General features: G+C 42.5%; 1 protein-coding gene across 3 annotated transcripts; it reads left to right on the top strand.

Moving 5' to 3' along the window:
• Positions 1 to 386: 386 nt before the first annotated feature.
• On the top strand, positions 387 to 18,475 carry LOC137187580 (regulator of nonsense transcripts 1-like). 3 transcript variants are annotated; one of them, XM_067596582.1, is made up of 25 exons: positions 387 to 457; positions 569 to 794; positions 1,167 to 1,306; positions 2,548 to 2,637; positions 3,204 to 3,371; positions 4,494 to 4,674; positions 4,908 to 5,069; positions 5,433 to 5,520; positions 5,804 to 5,902; positions 6,063 to 6,171; positions 7,628 to 7,787; positions 8,128 to 8,246; positions 8,381 to 8,545; positions 8,938 to 9,052; positions 9,499 to 9,642; positions 10,027 to 10,240; positions 10,380 to 10,497; positions 11,519 to 11,675; positions 11,999 to 12,141; positions 12,483 to 12,657; positions 12,817 to 12,898; positions 13,343 to 13,507; positions 13,703 to 13,923; positions 14,304 to 14,426; positions 15,391 to 18,475. In XM_067596582.1, the coding sequence occupies exons 2-24, from the start codon at positions 624 to 626 to the stop codon at positions 14,421 to 14,423; spliced, it is 3,306 nt and encodes a 1,101-aa protein (XP_067452683.1). In that variant the 5' UTR covers positions 387 to 457; positions 569 to 623; the 3' UTR covers positions 14,424 to 14,426; positions 15,391 to 18,475. The 3 variants fall into 3 exon arrangements, with proteins under 3 accessions (XP_067452683.1, XP_067452684.1, XP_067452682.1); XM_067596583.1 differs by having other exon boundaries at positions 389 to 794; positions 13,346 to 13,507; XM_067596581.1 differs by having other exon boundaries at positions 389 to 794.

The following is an 18,475-nucleotide window of genomic DNA, read 5'->3' as shown; positions in this document are numbered from 1 at the left end:
GAAGTGGAGAGTGCAAGGAGTCATAGATACATATTAAATGGTAAACAAAAATGCTGTTACTTTGTATACATATAGTAGGTGGTTATGTTCACTATATACAGCCTGTTCAAATATACAGTAATGATTAAAATGTATTGCACATTTTGTATTTTAGACTAAAATAAATACATGTACTGAGTAGGTATAGTGGGTATTATAGTGTTCCAGGGTTATTACACAGTGCCACAGTGAGTTAACCGTAGGTGATGTTTTCTATAAAAATAAATAAAAATCAGATGGGTATTTCATAGCAAAGGTTTGGGGATTTTGTTTTGATACCAGGAAATAAGGTCAGAGTGAGAGCTCTTTCCGCTGATTGGGTCTCTCTGCTCTACAGCGCTACACGTCACACGTCACACGTCGAGCGGCGCTGGAAGTCCGTCACAGTCGCTGTTGGACCTGCTGGAGCTTTTTCGAGGTTCTGTTCGGTACAAATTTTTTTTGTTGTTGTTGTTTGGGTTCAAATTCAGACTATCGGCGTCGCCTTCAAAAGCAGATATCGATAAACACGCACTGTGTGGATTTGCAGCCATCTGTAGGACGAATACCGGAAACCAGCTCAGTAAAGCGAAAGTTGAGTCGAGATGAGTGTGGAGGCGTACGGGCCGAGCTCCCAGACCCTCACCTTCCTGGACACCGAGGAAGCCGAGCTGCTCGGAGCGGACACACAGGGCTCCGAGTACGACTTCACCGACTTCACCCTCCCCAGCCAGACGCAAACTCAAGGCCAGACTCAGAGCCAGCTGGACGGACAGGTGTGCAGCTCTCAGTATCATCGGAGCCCGCAGCAAAGCGCGGTCTACTGGCGGCAGTTAGCGGCAGTTAGCCGAGCTAGCTTTGGATACAGCGTTACTTAGCTTCACGTTAGCTCGCTGCTAGCAAGCCTACATGCTAACTTAACTCCTAAAGTAATTGTGGCTGTCTTAGCATGTTTGTTTTGAACTGTGCGAAGAAGCAAAGACTCACAGGTGTAACTTTAACGACCATAGATACGAGTTACGAGCTTTGACAATCTAAATTTATAACTGTTAGGCTATTCCGCCCTGTGTTCCCCACCTGCTAGCTGCTAGTCGGTAGCATACACTATTCACGTTGTGTTTGTGCTAAAAGCTCGTGTTGTGCTGCAGGTAAATGGTCCTGATGAGGGACTTCACAACGGCGGGGTGGATGATGTGGCCAAAGCCAGTCAGCTTTTGGCCGAGCTCAATTTCGAGGAGGATGAAGAAGACACTTACTACACCAAAGACCTGCCTGTGCACGCCTGCAGGTAAACTGACAGGGAGCAACATGTGTGGAAATGATTAACGTTACAGCGTGGGGCACACATAGAAAGTTTATTTTCTGATGTTTACACACTACGGAATTATTAATACTTGTTTTATTCATCATAAAATGTAAAGATCCCCCAATCCAAAATAAAAACCGAGCAAAAAAGTTTATCTTAAAGCTAATATGAAGGTTCAGCTGTCCACATGAGTCAAATCAAGTAGATATCTTTAAACGTTACAGTCTTTTTAGTGCCAAAGTCCTTCTTTTTGTTACTATACTTCCACTGCAGCTCAACAGGGAAACACAAAAGGGGAATTTTATGCCACAAAGACTGTAAATGTGTCAGATATCCACTTGATATGACTAACTCAGACTGCTGAAGCCTCATGTGAGCGTCAGATAAACTTTTTTGCATAAAATGGCTGTGTGGATGCACTGTGGATTTTGGCCACCATCACTTATATTGCCAGTATGAACAGGAGGAATGATTACAGTGAGGAAAACCTCTTTCAGTGTTTTCAGTCAGACTTGAAAAATTGTGAGCCCATCTGTCAAATTAACAGAAAATAGGCCACAACTTGCATCATTTATATTCCTGTAAGAACTTCTATGCACATGTGGAAGATGGTCACTTGTTGCTTGTGGAAAAGGTGGAGAAGTTATTGAGAGTTTTGCAAGGTAAAGGTATCATCTTTTAGGAAAATGCGGTTCAACTGTTATTACTGTATTTAAAATGCGATTGTCTCCCAGCCTTGGGATGTGCTGTTTAGTCTTGCAGAGACTTCCTCAACATGTCTGGGAGTGTTTGTAAAAGGAAGGATAAAAGTTGGATTTTGTAGGCATAATATTAGTTTTGAAGTTTTGAACATTTTGAATAAATGTGCTGTCCCACTGTACATATAATTACCCTCTTTCTGTGGTGCTACACCCTTGTTTGCTCAGATTCTTGTAGGTATCAGTAAAGAATCAGATTTACCCATAAAGTGATGGAGCAGTTTGTTTCTTTGTAAGATATTGAACATCCAAAAACTTGAAATAATGCAGAAGATCATCAGGTTTTTTGACAAACAATTGACTCTGGGAAGAGTGACACAATATTGTGTGTGTACTTCTTCTGTAATTCAGTCAGTTTGGTCTGGCTTTAATTTTGTCAAGGCAGAGTGCTGAATTCATGTAGTATTTTTGACTACATACTGCAGTAATTCAGATGCTGTTTATGTGTGTGTTGTTGTCTTTCAGCTACTGTGGTATCCACGATCCAGCGTGTGTGGTGTACTGCAATACCAGCAAGAAGTGGTTCTGCAATGGACGTGGCAACACATCTGGCAGGTGTGTAGTTAACTTACCTTCATCGGATTACCTCACATATAAGCATAAGAACATTAAAACTATCAAGGCAGACAAAAATGGAAAAAGCACACTTAAACTTTTTTTTTTATCCACCAATCGTAAGATTGGTGGTTCAATCCCGGGCTCCTCTGCCCTGGATTGTAGCTCCCTGCCATCAGTGTGTCGGGTGAAGAGATGAATGAGAGGCAAACTGTAAAGCTTTTTGGAAGAGCTACATTAACACTGCGAGGATTGTTAGTTATTCTAAGAAATTAATTAAATTAATTATGGTTGTCAAAATGTTAAAGTTTTACAGTATGACTGTCATTAAACATTGTCATTCATGTCATAATGAGCCACACAGATGACGTTGAATTGCAATGTCAGTTTGAAATAATGAAATGGTCTATAGAGTCAGTTTAGTTTTTGTACTGTGGGTCAATAATTGTTGTTATGCAAACTGTCAATAGACTTCTGCAGCAGCGTTACCAGGACAAATGTCACAGATATCAGAGTGTTTCTGGATTATTTTCCCCGTTATTTGACTCCTGCTCTCTGACTTCCAGCCACATTGTAAATCACTTGGTGAGGGCCAAATGCAAAGAGGTGACGCTGCATAAAGATGGACCACTGTGCGAGACAGTGCTGGAGTGTTACAACTGCGGCTGTCGCAATGTCTTCCTCCTGGGCTTCATCCCGGCCAAGGCTGATTCTGTGGTGGTGCTACTCTGCAGGTAAGTGTCAGTGGCAGCCTTGTACATAGGTAGTCCGCCCTGCAACGGCATGTCCACAAATTCAGTATGTCTTGTCAAAAGTGTCCTTGAGCATTAAACCTCTACGTGCTCAGTCATCATAAGATGCTCTGCAGCATGAACTGAAAGCTAAATATGCTAATTCCTGATTAGAAACAGGAAGTTCATGATGAAGTTCATTTCGCATCAGTTGCTCAGGTTTCAGCCCTTACACCAGATGAGTTGTCATGTGCCCTGAGGCTCAGGCTACTGTTTGTTAGCCAAGTATGAAAAGTAGCCAGCTGAACGAGATTTACAGCAATAAATCAAAAGTTTCCTTTGTCAGTGGTAGCTAAATAATCAAAACTTAGACATCTTTATGAAGATAATTTCATAAAAATGTCAAAAATATTTTTTATTAATGGCTTCACTCTTCAGGGTCAGTTCTACCTCTACTCCAAAACTGAAAAGCTGTGGGGGAAACTGAAAACTAGAGCTTGGCAGGTACAAAGAAACTGTATTTTTAAGGGCAATACTAATACTGGTGTTTGACAGTTTAAAACATTTTTTGTAAATATCCATGAAAATATGGTGATTGAAGAATTGTGACAAAGATATGAACTAAACTCAGTTCGGTCAACAAACTGTAATGCGATCCTGTTTATTAACTACCTCAAACATCCCTTTGCCATTACTGTTCTACAATTTCTTGTTTGGTTTGACCTGCATATATGCTGATGCAGTATATCTGTTATAGATAAACTTGGTAGAAGCAGAGAAGCTTGCACTCATTAACATCTCGTTCATCACATTTAGTCAATAACCTGTTGATTCACTCCTTGTGAAATGTGACTTCACTGGCAGAGAAGTGTAGTCAGGTATGTTGCTTGGGAACTCCCTGCTAATGTCCATAAACATTCAGCTGGTGCTGGAGAAGGTGCGGCTTCCTGCTCTGTCGCAATTAATTTAACCCTTTCCATGTTCACATAGATTGTGAGAAACCAGTTTAAAGGCAGTGAACCAGTGAACACATTAACATCTACTAGTCTGATTACTCTAAAACTCCAGACATAACCTTAACATGAGCTATGTTTCTGTTTGCCTGAACCTTGTATCTCCATGCAGGCAGCCCTGTGCCAGCCAGAGTAGCCTGAAGGACATCAACTGGGACAGCTCCCAATGGCAGCCACTGATCCAGGACCGCTGTTTTCTGTCCTGGCTGGTGAAGATCCCATCAGAGCAGGAGCAGCTCCGAGCCCGTCAGATCACCGCCCAGCAGATCAACAAGTTGGAGGAACTCTGGAAGGTATGCACCTGACATGCTGGGAGGCTATTTGTCCTTCAGGGTCAGTTGTTAATAACGATGCTGTGACAAGAGGCTTACAAACGTCAAGCGGCCAGCACGGGTTTAAAGGCTGTAAGTGACAGCCCTGTACAGAGGATTGGCGTCCGCTTGTGGCTCAACAGTTTTAAAAGAAATCTGTCAGATGTGATGTGGTGAACAGTGTGAACGGATGCTGTCACTGTGTTTCCTCCCAGGACAACCCCAGTGCCACCTTGGAAGACCTGGAGAAACCCGGTGTGGACGAGGAACCCCAGCATGTGCTGCTGCGCTACGAGGACGCCTACCAGTACCAAAACATCTTTGGCCCATTGGTCAAACTGGAGGCTGACTATGACAAGAAGCTTAAGGAGTCCCAGGTACCTGGACACCATGTCTTAGTAATAATTCTTGTTTTCAGTCTTTGCTGCTGTATAAATGTGTAACTCAGAGGCTGGTGGTTATGTTCCACGGATTTCACGGTCATTTGTGTGGAGCTAGTTTCAGGTGTCAGAAATCCATTAATCTATTATGTGGCTTCATGTATACTATGCAGATGTGGTCCAGACCACTCTGAGATGTTTTTTGTGGTGCAACACATTTTAATGAATCTTGGTTTTGATTTTTTTTTTTTAACGGCACCTCTAGAGTTACAGAAATATTGTGAAGGTGATTTGATATCATACTTTTTAACCGCCTTTATTATTAGTTGATGATATATATTTTTTATTTTCTTTTTGCAGACCCAAGACAATATAACGGTCAGGTGGGACCTGGGGCTGAATAAAAAGCGGATTGCCTATTTCACACTGCCCAAGACGGATTCAGGTGGTAATTCTCTAAGCTTCACTTCCTCCCAGTGGTTCTGTGGTGCAGATAGAGCCCCTCCCCATGCCCCTTCAGACTTCAGAATTGCACGCGACCTCCTCCCACCTTGCATCTTTTGGTGGCATGTGTGCTTGGTTTTGTTTTTTGCCTCAGTTTTGTAGTGAGGTTTTGTGCTGTTTTTGTCAACATCATTTGACTCATCACCAAATCCCAGCATCCTTAGTTGATTAGCGGGTCATTTTCAGCATGAAACGGATTCTAACTTTTGTCCTTTCGCCAATCTCAGATATGCGGCTGATGCAAGGTGATGAGATCTGCCTGCGGTACAAGGGAGACCTGGCCCCGCTGTGGAAAGGAATCGGCCATGTCATCAAAGTCCCCGACAGTATCCTTTTCACTGTTAGCAGTTGTGTGTGTATCATCTGTTTTCAGATCATCTGTATCATCAAGTTTAACTATAAAAGACTAATATAGATGACCTAACCCCGCCTATTAGAAATAATTTAAGGACGACCCTGGATTTCCTTGACATCCTGTGTTTAAAGACTATGGGGATGAAATTGCCATTGAGTTGCGGAGCAGTGTTGGAGCACCTGTGGAAATCCCCCACAACTTCCAGGTGGACTTTGTGTGGAAGTCCACTTCCTTTGACAGGTAGGCTATATATCTCACTTTACCTCCTGTAAACGCTATAAGGAAATGTAAACATACATAAAGATATTTAGTGTTGGGTCATTTTGTACATATCTGACATGTCTCTAAATTGTAAAGTAATAATTTCAGTTTTGGTCAGGACCGAGTTCCCCTGAGAATACCAGTATTTGCATGTAAATGGCAAGGAGTGTTTTCAGCCACAGTTTGTGAAAATGTAAAATTTTGGATTGAAACTTGTGACTGATTTTGTCCAGGATAGACTCAAGCCAACAAAAGCTGGATACCTAACATACCTACTACTACAGAGGAAATAAAGCTTGAATACCACTGGAAATAGTAATTTCACCATCACTTAAAGTGATGTTACAGATTGGTGGCTCCCTTGTGTCACAGATGTAGACCTTGAATTCATTTTTGCCACCATGATTTTATTTGCCAAAACAGGAAGCGGCAAATGGTAATATTCTTCCCTTATACAGCTGTATTCATGGCTTCTGGGATTTTTTAGTTAATTTGTTTTTCCATTAGAATATAATTTATAAAACATTAGGTCGCTCTAATGGCCCCTCACTGAACGTAGTAGGTCAGGAGTCTAAACCTGTGCCTTTCTTTTTACAACACAGTCACTGTCACAGACATATTTCCAGTGTAGGAATAAAATCATGAGTTTTGCTAGACTTGTGGCATGCTCCTGATTGTTTGGTTTAAGGTGGTCATAAAACTCAGCCCAAGCTGTCTTAAGTCAGTCTTTTTCACGTCTTGACATTCCGATAAAATCGAACATGTTTAATATTATCGGAATGATGTGAACATCGTTAACTACCAATGGGTGCGCTCTCTCCAGCACCAAACAGGAAGCAGCAAACTGGGTAGTTAGTAAACATGGCGGGGACTCGGGGAAACGCGTCCTTGCTGTCCACGTTCTCTCAACCAGGGTCGTGTCCTCATTCTGTGGTGTTTTCTCTTCTTCTTTTTGGCTGGTTTTTCAGAACAAACCACTGAACACAGAAGAGCAGCTGTGGCCAAACGCTTCTTCTGCTCATTGTTCAACGGTTTCTCGTCTCATAAATTTCCACCAGCAGCAGGATGGAAATAGTTGTAGTCTTGCAAATAATGACCTTGCAAGATCCCCAGTCTTTGCAAAATGTGACACGTTGTCTTTAGATGCGAGAGTGTGTCAGACTTTAGACTTCTAAAAGTCTTTTCAAATTCTTCTAGTGTATGCTAAGCATTACTTGCAGGCTCAAAAAGTTCTGCCCTTGAGGGGACAGCTCTGTTGCTCCACTCGTCAAACTACCATTTATTCCTCAGCAGGTACAAGTACATTTTGATGAGAGACATTCCAGTACCAGCTGTAAATCCCAAAGACATTTTCCTTTTTAAGTGGTTAATAGTTTGTTCCCAGCTGTGTCAGCGTCAGACAGAAACAATGTCTTTTATGTATGTGCTGTTGCAGGATGCAGAGCGCCCTGAAGACCTTTGCAGTGGACGAAACCTCTGTGTCCGGCTACATTTACCACAAACTGCTGGGTCACGAAGTGGAAGATGTCACCATCAAGTGCCAGCTGCCCAAGCGCTTCACTGCCCAGGGCCTACCTGACCTCAATCACTCGCAGGTCAGACCTCACTAAACACACAGACCCTGTAATTCTCGTTATTTTGTTGTTCATTGTCTCCTGCCATTACAGTAATTAACACTTGAAAAAGTCATTGCATGAAAAAGTATAAGTTGAGTTTACATACATCCGTGCATGAATATAGCACAGCTGCTTTCTGATGGATTTTGAAAATGGAGTATCTTTGTGGGATCTAGGATTTGATTCTCACATCATCCTTATCGCAAGTAGGTTGAGTAGACGGCACGTAGGTTAAAAAAAGTTTTGATGTCTGTATGAACTGTTTGCTGTTTTCAGTTCTGAGGGGCTGAATCCTGTTTTTTGTTGCTTGTGTGCTCAGGTGTACGCTGTGAAGACGGTGCTGCAGAGGCCTCTCAGCCTGATCCAGGGTCCTCCTGGCACTGGAAAAACTGTTACCTCTGCCACTATTGTCTACCACCTGTCCCGTCAGGGCAACGGGTAAGACAAAAATTAGTTTTGCAAATACTTGTACTCAAAGAAACTCCTACAGTAGCTGGAATAACACAAATTATAGCATTTAAACCCGTTTCTCAATGCACCATTCTGTCCAAACTCTGTGTGTCGTCCTGCAGTCCAGTTCTGGTGTGTGCTCCCAGTAACATTGCTGTGGACCAGTTGACTGAGAAGATTGACAAGACTGGGTTGAAGGTGGTCAGGCTGTGCGCTAAGAGCCGGGAGGCCATTGAGTCACCTGTGTCCTTCCTGGCGCTGCACAACCAGATCAGTAACATGGACAGGTCAGTGGCATGTTGGGAAACTTCATACATAAACCCATTTTTTTACTTTAGTGCAGGTACCCATTTACAAACATGCATGTCCTTTAGGATTTGCCTTTTTTTTTTTTTTAAATCTGCACACCTGGATGACAAGTGCACACCAGAATTAAATCTGGGGTCTTGCTATAGACCTAGACTGGGTTCTTTGCATTAGAGGATGCTGTCTCTCATTCACTTTCTCGCAGATTTCTTCCACCAGTCCTGGATCTGAACCTGAAAAGCTTTTTTTTTTTTTTTCTAAACCATAGACTGCTGCTACTACCCGAAACATGTATTTCAGAGTCACCAGATCACAGATTAGCATAGGAGTGTATAACTACTGTAGTCACCCTGATGTGTGTTGTCTCCTTTAGCATGCCGGAGCTTCAGAAACTACAGCAGCTGAAGGATGAGACCGGCGAGCTGTCGTCTGCGGATGAGAAGCGCTACAGGGCCTTGAAACGCACTGCTGAGAGGGAGCTGCTCATGGTGAGTAGGAGCCTCGAAGTGTCTGACCAAAATGGCTCAAGCTTAACGTTTTTAAAAAATGGTTTCCCGTTGCAGTCTTCAGTGGTAAACTTGTAAAGGTGCTTGCTATATCCTTACAGGTATTGCTTGTGCACTTAAAGAAGTAGTTTCAGCCAAGTGGTCAATATGAATGATCATCTTTGTACAGTGTCATGATAACTAGAAGGCTTATTGATTGGGAATCTTGATTTTCTCTTAGTTTTGTTCTCATCTGTTTTTACTTTTTTGTAGAAACCAGTACAGATCTGAGTTTGTGAGCTCAGTATAGAAACAAATACCCCCAGACAGGATGATAAGTTGTAATCATAATCACAGTAGAAGACCCCTTTGTGTTTCACCACCATACCCTGGCTCCTTCTTCTGTTTGAGTATTGCAAATTCTCTCTCTCTCTCTCTTTGTTGTCCAGAACGCTGACGTGATCTGCTGTACCTGCGTCGGTGCTGGAGACCCTCGTCTGGCCAAGATGCAGTTCCGCTCCATCCTGATTGATGAGAGCACCCAGGCCACCGAGCCTGAGTGTATGGTGCCTGTGGTGCTGGGAGCCAAGCAGGTACAAACACACACACTCAGCCACACAACTGCTGTAGGTAGTAAATGTTGCCCAGTTTAAATATTTAAACAATCATCACTCATGTTTTTGTTTTATTTTCACCACAACAATGAATTTAAAACATTTTAACTTTGATGGAACTTGAATGTGAACACCAGGGCAACAAAAAGAAATGGGAATGATGGCATATAATAAGAATAGAGTGTCTTATAACTTACTGGCAGTATTTATCAGAAATTTACTTAAAATATAAAGTAAATGTTCAGCTAACATTAGCTGTTAGCAAAACGTTAGGTGGTGAACATCCAGAAACAAAAAAGGTCTTATATCATGCTCTTATATACCCACTCGTCATGCTTGTGTGCCTCATCTTCCTCCTCCCAGCTCATCCTGGTGGGTGACCACTGCCAGTTGGGTCCTGTGGTGATGTGTAAGAAGGCGGCCAAGGCAGGTCTGTCACAGTCCCTGTTTGAACGCTTGGTGGTTCTGGGGATCCGGCCAATCCGTCTGCAGGTCCAGTACCGTATGCACCCAGCTCTCAGTGCCTTCCCCTCTAACATCTTCTATGAGGGCTCCCTGCAGAATGGCGTCACTGCAGGTTTGTCAGGATTCAGCCGTTCATCGTTTGGTTTGACAGAGGGCAAATACATTTTCACTGTGGCTGGAACATTACCAGATAAAATTATCCGCAGCCTCCAGAGACTAGAAACGTAATCAAATCTTCCTGTTCTCCCCAGCTGACCGCATCAAGAAGGGTTTTGACTTCCAGTGGCCACAGCCGGACAAACCCATGTTCTTCTATGTGACTCAAGGCCAGGAGGAGATTGCCAGCTCTGGAACCTCCTACCTTAACAGGTAACTGCTTATGGTGTGCCATTTTCACGGAGCAGGACACGAGAGGATGCTGCAGGACATCAAAACCAACATAAATCAGCAGCTAGTTGTGCCTTAATAGTAGAGAAATCCCTCCCATAGTCCACCATGACATACAACAAAGCCAGAATCACCTCCACGGGACACTGACAGGGGATTTTCTGCAAATCAGAACAAAATATTACACTTGCTTTCATAAAGTTTAATTTTACTTCAACTGTTAGGCACAGTACTTTTGATGTTTAATATTTGATCAGCATAGTTATACATCAAGTCTCCTGTGGCTTTATGGGCAGTTTTCTCTTCAACTTGAGCTTTGCAGTGAAAGTTGAGTCAAGATCACCTAAACAAATTCCTGTGCATTTATTTGCAACTTAAGCAAGTGAATTAATTCAGATTCTTATTTTTCAGGGTGCGTTGAGGCACCGTAGACAGGATTTCCATATTCAAGAGAAGAGTATCATACAGTGATACTGTATAGTGATGGGGGAAATGAAGCTTTCTGAAGCACTGAATCAATGTGAAAATGATTCGCTGTTTCAAAGCATTTGAAGTGAAAATGGTGACATCTGCTGGGCAACTACTGGTATTGCACTTGGTTGAATTAAACCTGAGACCGAGATGAAACAGTTAATCAGATTATAAGTGGTCTAACTCCTTTCATTATAGTTATTTTGTTCAATTATTATTAAAAACGGATCACTTTGAAAGAGTCCACAGCTCTGTTTTTTAGATATTGTGGCAGATTGAGAAGCGCACCTTGTATCCAAAACCAGCCCCACACCTCTCTGATATGAGTGTGACGTAACGAGGCCTCGTTTGGGATGATCACGTTGGCACGGTGAAGCGAGACGTAAAAACATCTTGCCGCAATAGTGTTGAGTACTGTGTTGAGTAGTCTGCTTTGAGCGTAACATCGCCAGTATCACACTCTACAGTAGCTTAAACTAGAATTAATTTTCCTGATGTGTAACGGTTTTAAACTGATGGCAATGTTTTTTAGGACGGAGGCTGCCAATGTAGAGAAAATCACCACCAGGCTGCTGAAGGCGGGAGCCAAGCCCGACCAGATTGGCATCATCACCCCATATGAGGGACAGCGCTCCTACCTGGTCCAGTACATGCAGTTCAGTGGATCCCTGCACACCAAACTCTATCAGGTACCTCACACACCTGAGACAAGAGCCGGAGATAAGGCATAACTTGTTTTGTTATTTATAATTTTAAGCTATTTTTTAAGATTCAAAATAATGTCAACTGGGCAAAAGTGGAGTAGTTGAGGGTTGTCTGTCTTGGCAGTGGCTATATTGTCCTCCCCACAGAAAAGATGGAGGCATCTGAGTAACTAGAGAGCCAGAGTTGAGAGTACATTCAAATTCAAAGTTGCCAAGGTTTACTTGTCGTCACTTATTCAGTGGCACCGGACAAAATCTGCTCCTCCATTGTATTTACTGTGCAATCTCCCCCTTTTGTCCCCATGTAGCAAGTGGAAATTGCCAGCGTGGACGCCTTCCAGGGCAGAGAGAAGGACTTCATCATCCTGTCTTGTGTCCGTGCCAATGAACACCAGGGCATCGGCTTCTTGAATGACCCTCGTCGTCTCAACGTGGCGCTGACCCGAGCCAAGTAAAAACCTCAGAACTGTTACAGTCATCACAGTGGATAAAATTGAAAAAAATACTGTTTTGAAATCCCTGTAGAAACTAATTATTAATCATGCAAACCAGTCACACCCAACCCTGTCACATAAAGAGGATCCAATCTGTAAAAATCTTGACAATTTGTAAACAATTAAGGTCAACATATACCTACGATTGTTTGTATGTGTTTGCACAGGAAGACTGGAATAAACAGGCTAAAAGCAACATATATACGTCAGATTTTCACTGGATTTCTTTGTACAAAAACTACCAGAAATAATGTGAAAGATCCTATTATGACAGCAGTCTTGTGTGTTGTGTATGAAGGTATGGTGTGATCATTGTGGGGAACCCCAAGGCCCTGTCCAAGCAGCCGCTGTGGAACAATCTTCTCAACAACTACAAGGAGCAGAAGGTGCTTGTGGAGGGACCCCTCAACAACCTGAGGGAGAGCCTCATGCAGTTCAGCAAACCCCGCAAGCTGGTCAACACTATCAATCCTGTGAGTAACGATGGTTATGTGTAATTAATACTGATGTTAAAAATCTGTTACCAACTAGCCACATGAAATAAAACATGAATCTGTGTTAAGTATCTGATTACTACTAAATGGTACTAAATGACTGACACCATCTGTCTGGTGTATTTTCATTTGTTTCAGGGGGGCCGTTTTATGAGCACTGCGATGTACGACGCCCGTGAGGCCCTCATCCCTGGCTCTGCCTATGACCGCAGCAGTGCTGGTATTTATTTTAATTTTTTAAAACCCTGCGTAACCTGACTATTTATTTTAAACGGGGGTTTCTGTGTGCCAAGTGAACAATTTGCACCTCATCTATCACAAGTTATGGTTACCTTCCATTTTCATCACTTCATTGGCATCTGTTTTGTAGAAAGTTGGATCATGCAAAGTACTCACATTAAATATGTATTGATATTGTTTAGTATTTGAATAGTTAACAGTTAATAATTATGTAATTGTTAAATAAACAAGGCTAACCAGCGTATTTGTATCATTTTCTTTAATTACATAAAGGTCAAATTTACGATTTTTACATTACTATTCTGTAGAAGTGATGAAGCTTCTTATGCGATTACTTTTAGATTTTAACTCTTTTACCAACTGGTGCAACTAGTTTTGTTTTCTCAATACAAACAGGAGCCTTGATCTGTCTGTTCTCTTCCAGCAGGACGTCCGTCCAACATGTACTTTCAAACTCATGACCAGATTGGGATGATCGGGGCGGGCCCCGGTCACATGGCAGCTATGAATATCCCCATACCCTTCAACCTGGTGATGCCACCAATGCCTCCGCCCAGCTACCTTGGCCAGACCAACGGCCCTGCTGCAGGTATAATACAACAGTGAGATATCCCACTGAACCACCTCATAAACTGAAAACGAGCACTGAAATCACACCGTGTCTTCACTTTTCTTCTTCCATCCAATGTAAATAAGATATCATGACCTTCATCTGATGGTTGGTTACCAGCTGTGTTCCACTTTTGACTCTGGTTCTGCTCTTTTTTTTTTTTTTGTCATTTAGGTCGTGGAGCTATGAAGGGTAAGCCTGGGCGCGGTGGGCGACAGAGGGCCCGCGGCTCTGCAAACCAGGGTCCCAGTCAGGGTAATGGACAGAGTAGCCAAGTCAGCCAGGATGGGGCCTCCCAGTCGTTCTCACAGGGCCCACTGACTCAGGGCTACATCTCCATGAGCCAGCCTTCTCAGATGAGCCAGCCTGGCCTCTCCCAGCCAGAGCTGTCCCAGGTAACACGTCACCGTCACCCAGGGCAAGAGGGTGTATCATATTGATGATTGTTACGATCTGATTATTATTTTGAATATCTCCAGTAGAGATGTCTCGGGCTAGGTGTCCCAAATTCAGTAGGCTACTGAATTGATAAGTCTTGAAGAAAATCTTGTGTAGTTGTGGTGTTTTCAATTTTGCAACGTTTGTTCATTTGTATCATACATAGTCCATATTGAATGATACAATTTAGATGTATTGGTCATGTTCATTATTTGAGTTAAACAAATCCAGTGAAAACTGAAAGGTTGCATTTGAAAAGTTTATAAGGGGCCCTGAGCTCAAGGTCAAGTGTCTGAAGATGTGTTTGTAAAGATATCTCTGCTCTCTGACTCTTCAGGACAGCTACCTGGGCGATGAGTTCAAGTCCCAAATCGACGTGGCTTTGTCCCAGGACTCGACTTACCAGGGTGAACGTGCATACCAACATGGTGGAGTGACTGGCCTGTCACAGTATTAGAGCGTAAGTACTTCAACCATGATTTTTTTGGCTGTGATGCACCACCTTTGCTTCTTTAAAGATGATCAAGACCTCAATACACGGAAAGCTGTTAATGTGCAGTTATTATGTGTTCTCACTAAAAGAAACGTTAAACACTGTCAGTTGCATCTAAAAAGTGATCTGATAGTACAATTTTGATTTTTGTTTTGATTAGTTAACATAACTACCAGGTTGTAATTACATAGCATCAATCAAAAAGTCACAAATACACAAACTTCAAACTTCTCTTTTTCTCTGTTTAGCGTCTTCGGGTTAGGCTAACCTGTTGTTGCTAAGTTTGGAGCTAACTCCCTTCACTTTTCCAGCAGTTGGGGAAACAACAGACGTGACTTTTCTTGGTCTTGACGAGCTGCTGCATTTATTGACTGACACACTGTAGTCTGTACTGTACATTTACTGCCAGATTGACAACTTACTGCTAACCTTTTCCTCTGCTCCGCTCACAGTCACTTTTCTGACGCTCGCTCTCTCTCGCTTACCCACTCTTACGTACTGCCCTATTCCTTAAAAGGAGTTATGCTACCTGGAGTTTCCCAGGCAGTGACAGACGTTTCCAAACAACGCTACTCACAGGCTCCCACACGCTACTGATTTCTGAATTAATGGGTATTTGGCGTTCTTTTTGGCTTTAAAAAATATATATATATTTTTTGGCCTGGCGGGGGTTCTCGTTCCTGTGCTATTATAGGGGAAACACCGGAAGCTATAGAGCCTTTGGGAATCCCCTATTGCAGTAACTAGTGTTTCATTTTCACTTGCCAGGTGAAAACTGCTGATATTGAAACCAAATCACATCGGTTGGGAAACAAAGTAACATGGAACGCTGTGGCGTTTAGATAGGCAGCTTCTACCAGCTGTTTTGACTTTTTTAATCCTCTTCCTATGTTGTGTACAAACGTTTTGAACCCTGTTTTGTGTCTTGCAGGTCGCTTGAAGAAGGGAGCTAGGCTTGAGCTGAGCTTAGTTCATCAGCTTTTTAATCTGGGAAATAATAAAAACATAAAATGGATACCTGTTTTCCTCTGCTACATCCGAAGCACCACCGAGTGAAAGCGACGGGATAGCGAAACCAAACCAATGACCAGCGAGAGAAATAAGAGGGTAGAAGAAGAAGAGAGCACGAACAGACGGGCAGAGAGATGGCAAGATAGGCCGAGTGAACAAGTGAGAGGCAGGGACCGATGCCCGTGCAAAGTGAGGAGGGAAGTCGAGAAGATGGCGGCGTGTGGTCGAGCTGCCGAGGGAAACAGAGGGGAGATCTCAACGGTCTCTTCATGGGAATCCAAATGAGGCTCAACTCCCAACTAAATAATCCAACAAACACCCTTCACCCCACAGCCTCCAGGAAAGTCTTTTAAAGTTGCCTTCAGATGAGGATCGAAGCTTTCCAGCTGAATTTGAAGAACTCATTCCTCGCCCCCCCCCCCCCGCAGCTCGTACCGGCAAGGGGGGGGGTCGTGATCACAGGAAGCCATCGAACAGGCAACACAAAATCCTCATCGTTAAAGTCTGTTGGTTGCTCAACCTGTATGATGTCCTGGACTATTCTGAATTAGGTTTATCATGGGAGGAGAGCGGCACCAACAATCATCTACTGAGCCCAAAAACCTCAGCAGCCTCTGAAGGAAGCAGCAGTCGACGTACCCTCTCGGAGAGGAAATAAAAACACGGTTTCTGTGCTTAAGACTGACTATTAAACTATGAAAGAGCCTTGGATTGAAATACCTTTCATTTGCCTTTGGAACCACTGGCTCATTCACGAGGTCTTTAATGGGGTGGTTTCTGACCACACGTCAGTGGTGGAGTGGCACGGGGATTTCAGACTGTTTTTTTCAAGGCATGACACGCGAATCCCACTGATATCGCGATCATCATGGGACAGTTATTCTTCTCTGAAGTACCTTTCTTACCACAGAGCACAAAATTGCAAAAAAGTCATCGAAACTATCAAACATGACCAGCATTGAATATTCAACTCAATGTCATTTGTGTTTCAGTGAAGGCTTTTCCTATTTTTAATCTTTTGAAAGCAGAGGTTTGATGACGAACAGTGTCCGCTGTGTTTCGTGACCAGATGTCTTTTTTTCTTTTTTTTTAAAAAAAAAAAGCACTCTGTGTAGGCTTAGATTGGAAGATGCTTGAATGCTTTGTGTCGAGTGATTCCTAAGGGGGAATAATTGTGAACTGTCCACATTCATCACACAAATCCCTGCTTGAGGTGAAAGAAACCAAACAAGAGAGTAAAAAAGAGGATGATAACAGTTGAGGCTTACAGGCGGTCGTGGCAATCAATCCACCACAGGTAAGGAGTAGAAAAGGAAGGTGGCTAAAGAAGAGAAGGATGTGAGAGTTTCCACATCTGGAAAAACCGAGTCCAGCTCAGTTCCAGGGTTTAAAATCGAGAGGCGAAAAGTGTGGCTCGAGGACTTTTCAGTCCCCGCAAATAATAACGTTAGTTGGGAACCCAGTGTCATTTCACATGTCACATTTTAACTTAGTGACTTAGTTTGCAATATAGCGAGAGTGGTGGTCATATTACCCAGCCACACAAAGTATAAAACACATATGAGCAGTGACCAAAATCTACAAATCCAAAGATAATCAGGGGACTGAAAAATTAAGACATTCATAAAGGAAATATGTCAAAACTATCAAACACACCCCAGAATTTTAAAAAACCTGCTTAATCCGAAAGAGTTTTGGATCTTGTGTGGATTAAATATACCGAGACTTCATCACAGTGGAAACGCCATCAGTACTGATTGGATGATGGCAGGGAGGTGAATGAAAAGTGAATGAAGAACATGAATCAGTGCCTATAACCAATCACCTTCAGATAAACAGCTGCAGCACAAGCATGAATGTAGTTAAAAAGTCAAACTACCAGCATATAAAAACCTTCTGAACACCGGAGGGCTCGAGAAGCCCACAGGAAAGGATTTGTTATATTTTATTTTTTATATAAATCAGGCCAGGTAATGAGGTCAGTGAGTTAAGCTGCCAGGTTGTTTCTTAAAGGATGGGCTTATGTTTTAAAAGAAAAAAAAAAAAAAAAAAAAAGCCACCTTCCTTCTCTGGAGTTAAATAAACGGAGGCTGGTAGAGTTTCTTTTCCTTCTGTGGACTTTTGATTTGTGCAAAGCTGTTTTGCCTGCATTATGTATTTCTTGTGGAGTTCCTCTCTAGGTTTATGTGGATCCTAAATCCTTTTTCCTGCAGAACTGTGCGAGTCGTGATTGAAAAATGACCCTTGAGTTGATCCAAACTTTGCTTTTGTCAGATTTGCTGCTTTGTGCGTCATGTTGTTTTGTTCAGTTGGGTGTTATTTAGCCATTTTTGTGTAGTTTTACTAAAAAAAAAATAAATAAATTTAAAAATCAGTTTTTGTAGCAACTTGCTGACAACGGGAATGAGGCGGACGCCGTTTCCTTTCTTCATTAGAGATTTGTATCCTCAAACTGTCCGAGGGATTGTAGTTTTGTAACAAAGAGTCTCTTCCAGGAAAGACGCTTTCTGAATACAGTAAGAATGTACTCCACTGTTATCACCTGCTTCTCATTTCAGCAGACATGTGACAATCATGTTGTGAGTAGACGACGCCATGTTTAACTGACTTAGAAATAGTCCTGTTTTGTTGACGATGTGCAAGTCTCTCACTGGTGTGATTTTTATTAGTTTCTCATATCAACCTGTTCCACTGACATGTTATAGCTTTAAAAAAAAAAAAAAAAAAACCTGCTGCCGTAATATTGCTTTGGTGTTTTTTTTTTTTCCCCCCCCATCTTCTGAGCCACAATGAATTGCAACATGTGCAGTGATCATTGAAGAACCGATTCAGTTTGCATCCAAACTCTTGATTCTCTACGTCAAAAGGCAGATTAAACTAATGGACTAGAGATTTCAATGTGATGTAAATACCTATTTGAAACGAAGAGTCTTATTTGCAGTGAAGGGTCGTCACATCTCGGTGACTCTGTTGTACAACTGAATCAATAAAGGCTGTCAACTTGA

The sequence above is a fragment of the Thunnus thynnus genome, chromosome 8 (assembly GCF_963924715.1).
Source record: "Thunnus thynnus chromosome 8, fThuThy2.1, whole genome shotgun sequence".
Lineage (NCBI taxonomy): Eukaryota > Metazoa > Chordata > Actinopteri > Scombriformes > Scombridae > Thunnus > Thunnus thynnus.
Note: the sequence above shows the minus strand (reverse complement) of the source record. Positions and strands in the feature narration are given on the sequence as shown.